Below are 13,544 nucleotides of genomic sequence, written 5' to 3' on the forward strand. Positions count from 1 at the left end.
CGATGTGTTGTTCTCTCTCCCGCCAACCCCTCTTTTCTCTCCTCCCCAGACGGTGACACACCCTTCTAGACAACGAGATCATGTGGGTGCAGACTCTGCTTCAAGAAAGTTTAGGCCGGACTCAAGTTAAGAATGGTGGGGTCGGGCTTCCCTGGTGGCGCAGTGGTTGGGAGTCCGCCTGCCGATGCAGGGGACACGGGTTCGTGCCCCGGTCCGGGAGGAGCCCACATGCCGCAGGGCGGCTGGGCCGTGGGCCATGGCCGCTGAGCCTGCGCGTCCGGAGCCTGTGCTCCGCAACGGGAGAGGCCACAACAGTGAGAGGCCCGCATACCGAAAAAAAAAAAAAAAAAAAAAAAAAAACCAAGAATGGTGGGGTCCTACTGATCCTCCTCTTGAACTCTAGCAAGGGACAAAGTAGATGTATCTCAGAGGAACACATTGTTAGCAGGAGGGCTAAGGAGCGGGGCAGGCAGGACCCCTCTCCCCTAAACATTTGGACTAAGGGAATAATCCAGACTGGGTAAGAGCCTACACTCTGAAGTGCAATAGGGTGAGATCAACTCTCTAGGGGGAAACACAGCCTTCTCCCCACCAACAAATTCTCAAGATGATTTCAATCATCCAGCTGGGGCGTTGGGAGTTGGAGATAGGGACAAGTGACTCCCCAATGAGCTATAGTAGAGAAAGGTCAGGAGAGAACGGCTGCATCCAAATCAATGGGGTCAATGAATAAATGTAAACCAGCTGGGGCTTTTGTAGGACATGGAGAAATCAAGGGATGAGCCTCTGCCCTGAAAATGAAGAGGCCTGTGGAAATTATGGGATTTAGGATTTTCAAAGACCATTTCCCCACACATTTTTTAAGGCTTTAAAATACTTTCAGAGCAAATGGAATCTATTGAAGGCAATTTAGGATTGAAAATCAAACTGCATCTTTACCTAACTCCTCCTCCTCATTTCATAAATTCATATCAGAATGCCTTGGAATTTAAAAATAATAAATTTCAAATCAAACCCAGATCAATAGTAAATATTTCCAATTCTTCCAATACCTCACCATTTTTTATTAAGAGTTTTATTTTGAATGTTCTTTTCTTAAGCCTGTTAGTTTCAAAAGCAATTTAATTTTTTTATCTGTAATCTGAAATTTACATCTAACTAGTAACAGATGTGATCAACTAGCTTTGGCCTGACCAGCTTTGTTGAGATTTATAGTAGGAGTTCTTTGTAACGGATTGTTTTTCACCCATGTTATTCAATCATTTGGTTTAATAATTTATTACTTTTAACCCATTCAGAGAACTGCCTTTGATTTGTTTTTCCTTTAAAGGAAACAAAACATGTTTGTGGTTTCATAAAAAGGAACCAGCTGAGCTTTTGCTCTGAAGAGCTGGTTGACAGGATGCCTAAAGGAGTAAGAAGCAGTCAATTGTTTGATCGAATTTCTCCCCCCCCACCCCCCGCCCCCCGCTACTGGCCGGGAGGCGGCGGGGGTGGGGTGCATGGCGGTGGCTGGAGAACTCTGTGCAGGAAAGAACGGGCCGTGGACGTGTGTGCTTGGCCGAGTGGGCTGCACGGTGGTACTAACCTGAGCAGCCAGGAGGTTTCTGGATTTCTCACTGGATTACTCACTTCTAAGCATAATCTCCTCCTATGAATTAGAATCTCTGGGTGGGGAGCATGGAATAAGTGCCTTTAACAAGAGCGCCAGGAGAAGCTCGGGCAATGAGGGGTGAGAATTGCTCTCTCTACGGTTCAGATGAGAGCTTTAGAGGCGTTTAGAGCCGACTACCTCTGAATATTGGGTGTCCTGCTGGAAAACAAACCACCTTTCATTCTGTTAAAGCCCCAGCAAACTTTCCCAAATGACCTTCAACCCCCAGAGGCAACGGAGAAAATGCTGGAGGGTGCATCAGGTTCACTGCTTTCTCACCTTTGGTCCTTAATAAGGACAGCTACTCCTGACATATAAACTATGGTCTTTGGACTGTATTTAGGAAAGTCCTAACAGTCCTCTGGAGTCACTTGTCCACACTTGCTTGGTAGACCGGATGGTGAGTGATCCACATGGGATGGGAATGTCTGATATGGAAGGGAGAAAGGGTCCTTTCCCAGCTCTCCAAAGACCAGGGCTGCTGAAGCCCCGACAGGGTGCAGTACCAAAGAAGCACGTCCCTTACCCTGGCCATGCTTGTGTTTGTTATTGATGACGATCTGCACGATGGTTCCCGACGCTTGCTGCGAATCCATGAGCGCTCCCCGGTGACTTCTGGCCCCGGGAAAGCGGGGCAGACCTCCAGCCTGTCGGCTTGGTGGGGGATCATAGTGCGATCGGTGGTAAGAATGTCTCTGTGAAATGACAAAGGACAAATTCAGCCCCCCGAATCTACCAATGAGAAGACTGAGATGGACTTAGCTCCCTTAGAAGCTGTTTGATCGTTTTTTAGTGATGAGCTCTGATCTTAACCGCATGTCCACTGAAACCAACAGAGAAATTGGGACGTGGCGGAAGAAGAGCGCTGGCAGCATGCCGAGATTTCTCTCTCTTCTGGCAGGGGACTGGACTAGATTCACAGACAAGCTCCTGAGGGAGAAAAATAGCCCAAAAGGGTAAAGTATCTTTCCTGCTCCCAAGAATCTCACCTTCAGGTTTAAGAATTTACATAGTCACCTGCAAGGCAATGCAGAGTGTGATAGAGGCCACAGAAGAAGGATAAAATGCTGTGCAAATTAGGACGAGACAGAGAGCTTCTAGTTGGGGAGGGTTTGTGCCCTGGGCCATGAAGCATGAGTAGTCTTTTTACAGGCAGACTTGGTGAGGAATATTCCAGGCAGCGATTTCCAAGTTGAGAAGGTGTAGCAGAGAACATAGAGTCCATAAAAGGGAACAGCCGAAGGATAACATTCCAAAAGTGGGTTAGAGCCAGATCATGGAGGACAGGATAAGGGGCGAGGACTTTATTTGGTAGGCAACAGAGGTGAGGGTGTAGAAGCCTTTCAGGGATTTATTTTTTTTTTAAGTATGCAAAAAAAATCAGAACTCTGTTTCAAAAGCATTGAGCCCTGACAGTGTGTACGGTGAACTGGATAGGAGGAAGAGGTGGGAGGCGAGTCTGGTCTGGATAACAGATACTGAGACTCCAAACGCAGGCAACGGCATGAGGGCACAGAGCAGGGCACAGATACCCCAGACGTTTTATAGACAGAAGGATGGACTGTGCAGGATGGCACTAGAATGTCAGCTCCACAGAGGTGAGGACTTTTGTTGTGTTCACTGCTGTATCTCCAGTGCCTAGCACAGTGTCCAGCATCTAGAAGGTGCTCATCAAAGCCTTGTTGAATGGACAAAGGAAAGCTGCGGTCCCTCATGAAAGTTTAGAGTCTTGTAGTGCAGACAACCCCATCATTGCTCTTTCAGCAAGGGTTCAAGACACACGAGGAGCCCACTATTCTGCTACCCACCCCTCGCCCAGGAGATGAAGTAGACTGGCGTTAGAGGAGGATGGAACGGATGAAGAATAGAACCTTAAGGCTTAAAGCCCAATAACACTGTGTTTTAGGGGTAATTGTCAGGGGTAAGGGAAGGGGGTGGGTCCCACGAAAGAAGCTTTGGCAGGCAATTACAAAGGAATATCCTTATGTTCAGTGACAGAAATAGCAAGGAACATTGAGAAGGTAGTTATGGGATCCCCTGACCCCACCATCCCCTAAAACATTTATTTTAGTTATGTTCCATAGACACACATGTTGCAAACTTAGCTTTGGGAATTATTATTACTCTCCTGGTTAGGGGATGGGGAGGCATGGGTGAGAGAAGGCGAGAGCGCACAGGAGCTGGAGTAAGAGAAAGAGAATATTATCCTATATCTAAGAAGAGCCCATGCTGGTGCATTGCTATAAAAACTCACACAAATAAGAGTTTGCATCAATTTATTATCATGCGCACAGACAGGATTCTCAGCGCAAATATTTTTCATTCCCACAATGGCTCATATGTCTCTTTCTGCCACAATCACTCACATTCCACAAAGGCCATTACAGATTGTTCTGTCCTTTCTGGAGTTTGGCAAAGTTTTGCCAAAGGAACACAGAGAGGACAGTTTGGCTGGTGGGTGTCCTACTGATGCTGAAAGGAGGGGGTTCGACGGGGCTAGAATTTGAAAGGGAAGGTCGCTGACCCAGGATAAGCTGCAAGTACAAGGAGTTCTCTGATTCATGAGGGTGAACACGAATTGAAAAGCTGTTCTTCGGTACCGGGGACTCTGATCCTGGACATATGATAAGGGGAGAAAAATGATTCAAGACACACACAAAAGGAACACAGGGCTTTTGATCAGAGGCCAACCCAGCCCTCCCCAAACCTCATCTAAGTCTTTTATTTTACAGACAGAGGAGAAACTGAGGCCAAGAAGAAGAGGGGTTTTGTTTGGGGTGAGAGTGATAGTTGAGCTTTTGGAGACGGCAGGAGAGTGGGAGAGCGGGAAAGGAGAGAGGAAGAGGAGGACGACGTGGGAGAGATCACATCTGCTTAAGCTCAGGGATCCCCAAACATTTGCTTAAAAGCTGCTCCAAAGAAAAATTATCTCCCGTATAGAAGTCTGCTACAGTGTTCACAGTCACACATGCCACTGGGCTCCATCTCGGCTGCACACAGAATCACCTGGGGAGCCGTAAAAACACTAATCCCACCCCCAGGGATTCCGATGGAATCGGTCTGGGTTAAGGCCTGGGCATCAGGATTTTTATATACTCCTCAGGGGACCCTAATTTGAAGCCAAGGTGGAGAATAACTGACATAAAGGATCTTCTGTTTCGGCCCCGGGGTTGGGGTGGTGATGTGTGATTTTGATTTAGGCGTAATGGCTCTTTCAGAGTCGCTCCCCTGAACAAATGAAAGAGGCTTACCAGGGGCCGTTCTGACCTTGGAACTTATAGCGAAGGAGAAAAAGGCATTAACGCCTTGGAGTTGTAAGTGAAATTGGAGCTTATCTTTAAAACCAGCTGTGAATAGGCTGTTTGAGAGAGCAGGTCAAAACCAGTTAGGTAGAAGCGATCATATGTCTAGGCTTTATTTTCTTCTGCTCAATATTTTGATATTATTTGATTTACTGACTTGAAGGACTGACAAATATCTCAGGCTTCTGAGATGGCTGTGACACAGTTCTTTCCTGGTGTCGGAAAATCTCCGCCATTGAAGAAGTTACCCAGGAGTTTCTTCTTTACTTGTTCTGAGGTCTAAGATGTAAGGGTTTTATCGGCAGAAACGGGAAAACATGAAAGTTTAGAAATGGCCTCAGAAGTGCCTTCCTCGTTCTGATCCTGTGCTACAGTTTTGCAAGATGTTACCACTGGGGGAAACTGGGTAAAGGGTACACGCCATCTCTCTGTGTTCTCTCTTACAGTTGCAAGTGAATCTACATTTACTCACAAAATTAAAAGTTTAATTTAAAAAATGTCTTCAGAATTCATTCTAATCCACACAGCCATAAGCACATTACACCTTAGTCATGAGTAACCTAGGACTATGCCTGTCTGGGAGACACTTAGGCCAGTTTCCTATCCAGAGCATTGTTCTGAAAATGTGAATGAGACATGGATTTTTATGTGTTTCATATTGTTTCTATGCCAAATTCTTTCACTTTTCTAATGGTAAATCTCTGAGTAATCTATTGGGGGCAAAATCGGAGTTTGGCTGTCGTCCAAAACAAAATTATGCTTGCTTTCATGTTTTGGCTTTCCACTCTGTGCCTACTTCTCTCTCCTCACATCCCTCCCCCCCGCCCCCCCCCCCCACACTTCCCCCGACGGTACAGGGACCAGTTCATATGAAGTTATGATCTGGAAATCAAACAGAAACCATTTCAGGTTTTTACAAAGGAGTCATCATTAAACCACTGGTTCTCCTTTTTGTGCACTTCGTAAAACTTGGTTAAACTGATGGTTTTGAGCCCACGTGGCAAAATAAACCAATCAGCTGTGTTTCTGTTGACCCGAGGTTGTGATGGTTCCCTAGGAATAGGAACAGTCTACTAAAAGGGACACTCTACTGAACCAGAAATGTGTTTTTTTCTCCCATGTGGAAAGTTGGGCCTGCAAATGCTATTCAGAAGGGATTCTCCTACCTTCTAATAAGTTTGAAGAATTTCTCTCTGATTTGGGACAAAGTCCTATGCATTAACATTAAGGAAAAGCCCCCCCACCCCCTGCCTTTGCAACACACACACATACATTTCACTCTGCCTTCCACGCCCATTCATTCAACACATATTTATTGGGTGCCAACTATGTGCCAGGTACATACTTTTCTGTTACTACAGATGCTATTTATTATTTAAATCATATCCCGCAATATCTATCCCTTGTAGAACAAAGGAAAATATTTATTTATAATAAAGTGGAACCATCTGGACATTTTGGCCTACCAGGCACAAATGTTCATTTCTAAAGATAAGTCTTGAACTGCTTTGAAAATCTATAACTCTTTCAAGGCCCTGCCTTCTATATCTGACCTCTTTTGCTACGGGAAGTATCACATTAAGTCCAGCCCTATGACCAGCAGTTTAGGAAGAACAGTGAGGCTGAAAGACAATGATGGAGGTGGGGGCAGCATGAGAAAAAGTCAAGAAGAAAGACTAATTAATGGCATTACCAGCAAGACCACTGAGGGGGCCATAGTGCTTAGTGTTGGGGGCTAAGGCACCCAGCTTAAGGTGACTGAGACCTAACTTTGGCTTAGAATGACATCTGGTTGACAGCTACTAATTTAGCCCCTCTCGACTTCCTACCATGATTAAAAAAGAAAAAAATTGGGGCTGAGGAAAAGAGGAAATTCACAACACAGAACAGGGAGACTGACATCATCTCCCGTCAGGATCTGGAAGGAATCTCACTTAGTATAAAGCAGACACACTGCTGGATGGAGAAAGTCTTTCCTCGGGGTCTATGTTAACCCACAAACTGGGAAGCCCATGCTCTCTTGCAGGAGTGCTGCTTTTTTGAGATATCCAGAGTATTATTCTCCACTCCATTCACAAATCCTTCTCCATTCATTTGGAAACAAGAATGTCTAGAAAAGAATATGACTTGACAATAAAACAAATACAAATCCTTTCATCTCCTTGCTGAGGGTGTTGGCAAGCTGGGGGCATGCAGGTCAGAAGTGGCACATGTAATGGCCTTAGCCACACTGTGATGTTGGTACTGATCATTTTATTAGGTCCTGGATCAACACCTTCTTCCATACCCTCATGATTCTTGGGCCTGGCCTATAATTCCATAGACTCTTGCCCTAATATCCAATGTGTGTTGAGAACTAATTTCCAAGGTTTTAAAAATCATTTAAATTTGATTTATTACAAAACTAATTCATGCTCATTGAAAAATATCAAATAATACATAAGATACAAAATAAAAAATCAAACGTTACCTTTCCTCCTGCCCACTTGCACCCCTCTGAGAGTATCACAATTAATATATTGGTATGTGACCTTCTAGATCTTTTCATATGCATTTACTCACATGTACACACAATTTTTTCATAAGGAAATGATAGTATAAATTGTAACCAGCACCTTGTTTTGTTTACATACTATATCTTGGCGATCCCTCCACTTTACTACATTTTGACGTACCACATTCTTTTTAACAAATGTATGGTGTCCTATAGATTGGGTGTGTTTAACCAAACCCCTCTAGATAGCATTTAGGTTGTCTCCATTTGTCTTGCTTTTATGAAAATAATTCTACATTGAATGCTCTGTATACTTCTTTTGTATGAGGGTATGATGAATACCCATTTATTTGCAACGAATGCCTTGGTACATTTTGTAAACTTTTTTTATTGGATGAAAGATTCTTTAAATTCTATAGTGTTTTACCACTTTCAAAAGTTTCACACTCATGATTTCATACAATCCCATATGGACTCATATAAAGTCCTTTAATACGATAGATCCTTTGAACCGGAACATCTTCTTTTCTGATTTTTAGAGATTTGAAGTGTTGCTCTACTTCGACACATATTTCTTGGAGGGATTCTCTTTTGTTAATTACTTCAAAATATAAAGGAATAAGAGACACTACTACTATACATAGAGAGATGCCCACTCGTAAGGCTTATTCTGAGATTAGCACCAAGAATAGAAATGAGAAGATGTTGCAGGTTGAGAAAGGGAATCTGGTCGCTACCTTTCCTTTCTTCCAGCTGTATGACTGAGAGCCTAAGGCTTAGGGGAGGTTTCTATGGACATGTCCAAGGTACCTGTGCCCAAAGGATGGGCTGACCTACCTTACGATCCCACAGAAGGTCCTCACTGTTGAGGCTGGGGGTGGTGACTTGCCTTCCTTACAGAAGACAAAGATTTGGCAAGTCATCCCAAAAGGGTACCAACTTCTAATCTAGATGAAGGGTGCCTAAGGGCTGGGCTATGATTTCTTCATGTTCATGTCCTGGCCTCGGTTACCAATTATACAATGCACTTAAATGGTTCCAGGTGGGTGATGATGGCATTCACACTTCTGAGGAAAGGGAAGAAAAATGGTGTTAGAGATGGGCCCTTTTATGGCATTGCTGGGACAGTACCCATGGAGGGAGGGAAGTCTGGCCTGATGCTGTGAAGTATTGAATTATTTGAGCTATTCATACTTACTGCTTCTCTGTTGGCAGGCTGCCTGAAGATATCACCATCAGAATGTTCCCACGACAATTCTCCATCCCCTGTTTATTAAAAAGAAATAAAGAATTATACATACCTAGAAGGGGAAAATATTAACCTGTGACCCAGTAACATTTGGGGTTCTATGATCCCAACGTTCTTTACACATTTTAGCTTTTGTGGCTGTCCTTCAAGCAGCAATGTTGAAAGATTTCTCCCTGGGTGTGCCTCATTTTTCAAGACAACTCCGAAGAAAGTTGCCACTTTCTAAAACAGACCATCCAGCAATATTACACAGAATTTGGAAAATAAAAGGGAAAATAATCACTTTCCACTGTAATATAGCCATCATTGTCACATTTGCTTATTTTATTCTGAAGATAGTTAAGTCTTTTATAGGTCATATTCAACTTGTGCTTAAACTACCCTTCAAAAGTGAGTTTTGAGGATTTGGTCTGTCATGGTTTGTTAAATTCACCATTACGCCTCTGAGAAGTTATGACTTGATCTGAAAGTTAAGGTAAAACTTGCTGTGGTTAGAGTGTTTACATAACCCATATCTTCTCTTTTTGCCTGAGACACCTTTCTCTGGGTCTCCACAACCCACTTTTTGAACAGCGCATCTCCCTATCATTGCTGTCTTCCAGACTAACTGCTTTTAGGGGGAAGATTTCACTTTCAGCCTTGAGAAAAGCAAACTCACAACAGATATGGATATTCCTCAGCTGATTAAAGATAAAAAATAAGAGGATAATCTCCAAAAATACTGCCTTGTATTATCTATGACCAAACAAGCAGATGGGAAGAGCTCAGTCTTAGAGATATTTGCACCACTCTAAATGAGTACTATTTATGTGTGTGTGTGTGTGTGTGTGTGTGTGTGTGTGTGTAGCTGGTTGAGGATAACCCAATATCTATTCAACCATATATTTCATGGGATAACACGAAATACAAAAATGTATAAACATTAAGAATTTTCTATTCTAATTCATCTCCCAAGCTTTCAAAACCTAACTCTAACTAGTAATGTGTTACTGGTTCAAGTACTGTTACTGGTTTAGGGCTGGAAAAAGACCTCAAGATTAATTTGATACCAATATTATCATCGGGTAGCGACATAAAACATAGCATGGCTTTAACCTCCATGACTCAAAGATCATCTTATGGAAAAAATTATGAATTTTGAAGATTTAACTATGATTGCTACATTCATCTTCCTAAAACACCACTTTGATTATATAATCGTATCATTTCCTGATCAAAAAAACCCTCAGTGAGTCCCCATCTAAGACTCTCTATTTAATCAGCCCCCACCTCATCTTTACTGAGCACCTACCTCCGACCCAAATATCTTAGCTACTCTACAATGGGAACCCTTTGACCTCTTTACTCTTCATTGAAACTGTGGCCCCCATTCTTGGTTCCATGTTTTTGCTCATGTTATTTTTCTTCTGAAATTACTTTCCCAGCTCCCACACTCCATAGCTCCTGTATGACTATAAAAACCATGAAGGTTTTCCTCCTCTACAAAGGCTTCCTCAAGTTCTCTCACATATTTCTGATTGCCTAAAGGACTTAGCATTCTGTAGCCTTAGAGATGTATAGGACTTCAGGCATAATTTTGTCCAACTGTTCCATGTAACAGGTGGAGAAACCAAGGCTCAGAGAGAGCAAGGAGCCATTTACTCACATAGCGAGTTGATGAGAGCTTACAACCCAAATCTCAGTTTTCCTGGCTCCCAAATAAGTATGTCTATTCTATAAGAGCAGGGTTTATTATTTGTGTTATTAATGGCTGTATCACCATGATCTATAACGGTGCCTGACACATAATAGTCACTCAATAAATACTCATCAAATGATAGAATTGGGAGGCCTTCTCTTATCACCTATCTAAAATTTCAAATCCCCTCTGATACTTCTTATCCCCCCTCTTTGCTTTTTGATCTTAGGACTCAACAGTATCTTACAGTTTATATATTTTATTTGTTGTCTGCTTTCTCCCACTAGAATTCTCCTATGAGAACGAGGATTTTTGTCTGTCATGTTCACTGATGTAACCCGCAGCACCTAGAACAGTGCTGGGCGCATAGTCAGTACTTATTCAAAACTTCTTGAATGAATGAATACTAAAACAGTTTACAATATTTTCTTCTGTTAAATGTTTCTTGAGCCTGCCTTGTCTCCCTAAAGAGACTGTAAATCCCTTGAAACCAAGGACCATGTCTTAGACCTCCCTCTGTGTCACCTACCTCACTGGTTCTCAAAGTGTGGTCTCCGGACCAGCAACATCAGCATAAATTGGGAACTTGTTAGAAATGCAAAATTTTGGACCCCACCCCATACCTAGTAAGTCAGAAACTCTGGGGTGGGGGGGGTCAGTGATCTGGGTACACATCAGGTGCTCAGTATATGTACTGAGTTGAACTTCAGTAAAAAATACAGAATTAAGTACTTAGCCAATAGCATTCTTGCCTCTTCCTGGTTATTCCTTGGTGGGAGGGAAGGAGACGCAAGAGGGAAGAGATATGCGAACATATGTATATGTATAACTGATTCACTTTGTTATAAAGCAGAAACTAACACACCATTGTAAAGCAATTATACTCCAATAAAGATGTTAAAAAAAAAGATGGTAGACAAAGATTACACTCAGACTATCTGGAAACCCTGACTAACTTTGTAAGAGTGAAGATGCTTTCACCTTTATGTCAAAAAATAATGCCCAAGTCATAATGGCCATCATTAAAAAAGTCCACAAATACTAAATGTTAGAGAGGGTGTGGAGAAAAGGGAACCCTCTTACACTGTTGATGGGGAATGTAAATTGGTGTAGCCACTATGGAGAACAGTATGGAGGTTCCTCAAAAAGCTAAAAATAGAGTTGCCATATGATCTAGCAATCCCACTTCTGGGTATATACCCAGACAAAACTATAATTCGAAAAGACACATGCACCCCAATGTTCAGAGCCGGACTATTTACAATAGCCAAGACATGGAAACAACCTAAATGTCCATCAACAGATGAATGGATAAAGAAGATGTGGTACATAAATACAATGGAATATTACTCAGCCATAAAAAGAAGGAAATTTGCAGCAACATGGATGGACCTAGAGATTATCATACTAAGCGAAGTAAGTCAGAAACAGAAGTCTAGACAAATACCATATGATATCACTTATATGTGGAACCTAAAATACAACATGAAACAGAAACAGACTCACAGACATAGAGAACAGACTTGTGGTTGCCAAGAGGGAGGTGAGGTGGGGGAGGGAAAGATTGGGAGTTTGGGATTAGCAGATGCAAAACAGTATACACAGGATGGATAAACAACAAGGTCCTACTGTATAGCACAGGGAACCATATTCAATATCCTGTGATAAACCATAATGGAAAGGAGTATGAAAAAGAATATATATATATATATATATATATATATAAAACTGAATTGCTTTGCTGCACAGCAGAAATTAACACAACATTGTAAATCAACTACACTTCAATAAAATTTTTTTAAAAGAAAATAATAATGTCCAAAAGTCAGTTAACATACATTGAACACTTCTCGGGTGGAAAATCTGATACTAAGGCAGAAGGAGAAGAGAAATCAGGGCTGGACCCTTGCCCTCAAGACATTTACAACCTGTTTGGAGGTGACAGGAAATCAATATAGAAAAGAGCCTAAAAAAAACACACACAGAGTAGCAACTGGAAACACAAATGGAATATACATGCTTAGGAGATATTGAATGTGTGGAGTGAGCAGTCAGATGTAATCGTGGAAAGCATCCCCAAAGAATTGTTAAGTCATGTTTTTAGAAGCAGATACTGCAGGGTATAAACAGTCATATGGGCAGAAGGTATCGCCAACTGGAGGGAACGGCATTTGCAAAGGACCAGAGCTTTGGAAATAGCAAGTCACATAGTGGACACAGCAAGCAAGGTGTGGCTTGAGTGGAAACTTCAGAAGTGAAACAAGAGAAAGGGGGCTGGTGGAGAGATAGAAAGGAAAGGAAGGAGGGTGGGAGGGAGCAAGGGAAGGGGACAGGTTGTTGAGATAACAGGGTGGTAAATAATTCCTGTATGGACTTCGAAAGAGGCTGAAGAATTCATATTTGATCCCGTTACCAATTTTTAGGTAGAGGTGCCTATGGTATAAATGATATTTGTGGAAGCTTATCCCGGCAAGGGAGTGCTGACTGGTTGGGGAGTAAGTGCAGTCTGGGAGGCCAACCAGGAAACTATTGTAGTAACATGTGATAGGCCATGAGAATCTAGATGAAGAAGAAGGGGTGAATCACACTACTGCAGATAACAAGAAAATGATAAGACCGTGATAGAATATTTGATAAAGGAGGAGGAAGGCAAAAGAGAAAGCATAAAATGACTCTAGGGTTGCAATCTGGAGAGCTGGGGAATGGCGCTGCCCTCGACAGTGACTGAGTGGGTATGGACTTGGATTTACTTATTCCGTTTTAGCTGGCAGTGGTGGGTCTAAGCTATATCCTGAGCCAAATGAAAATGTGGGACCAGAGAGAAGATTTGAAACCAGAAAAGATTTGCCAGCAAAATGGCAAAACAAAATGTAAATGCTATAGTGTGTGGTTTCAAGCCTGATCGAAGTAGCCGAAAGAGAACAAATAACAAAAGAAAAATGACAGAATAACTCTCCTCATCAAATGCCCTTTTTAAATGTAGATTTAATGATTGGTATTGACATGAAATGTTTATTCAGCATGACCTTCTAAGAAGTTCAATTTATTGCATTTAGACCCTAGAGTCTTAAAAGGGCTTTTAAAGAGTATCTTTAAATACTTAATAGTCCAGGGCTTCCCTGGTGGCGCAGTGGTTGAGAGTCCGCCTGCCGATGCGGGGGACACGG

At 42.4% G+C, this 13,544-nt stretch overlaps 1 protein-coding gene across 7 annotated transcripts in view; it reads right to left on the reverse strand.

Moving 5' to 3' along the window:
- The window catches only part of CHRDL1 (chordin like 1), a 117,738-nt gene that overhangs the window by 16,845 nt on the left and 87,349 nt on the right, over positions 1-13,544 (reverse strand). For all 7 annotated transcript variants that reach the window (XM_024128162.2, XM_007100818.3, XM_007100821.4 and 4 more), the window contains exons 7-8: positions 8,649-8,716; positions 2,181-2,349 (exon numbers count right to left, since the gene is read on the reverse strand). In XM_024128162.2, coding sequence (XP_023983930.1) covers positions 2,181-2,349; positions 8,649-8,716 — 237 coding nt within the window. The remainder of the gene's footprint in view (positions 1-2,180; positions 2,350-8,648; positions 8,717-13,544) is intronic.

Source organism: Physeter macrocephalus, chromosome 21 (genome assembly GCF_002837175.3).
Source record: "Physeter macrocephalus isolate SW-GA chromosome 21, ASM283717v5, whole genome shotgun sequence".
Classification (NCBI taxonomy): Eukaryota; Metazoa; Chordata; class Mammalia; order Artiodactyla; family Physeteridae; genus Physeter; species Physeter macrocephalus.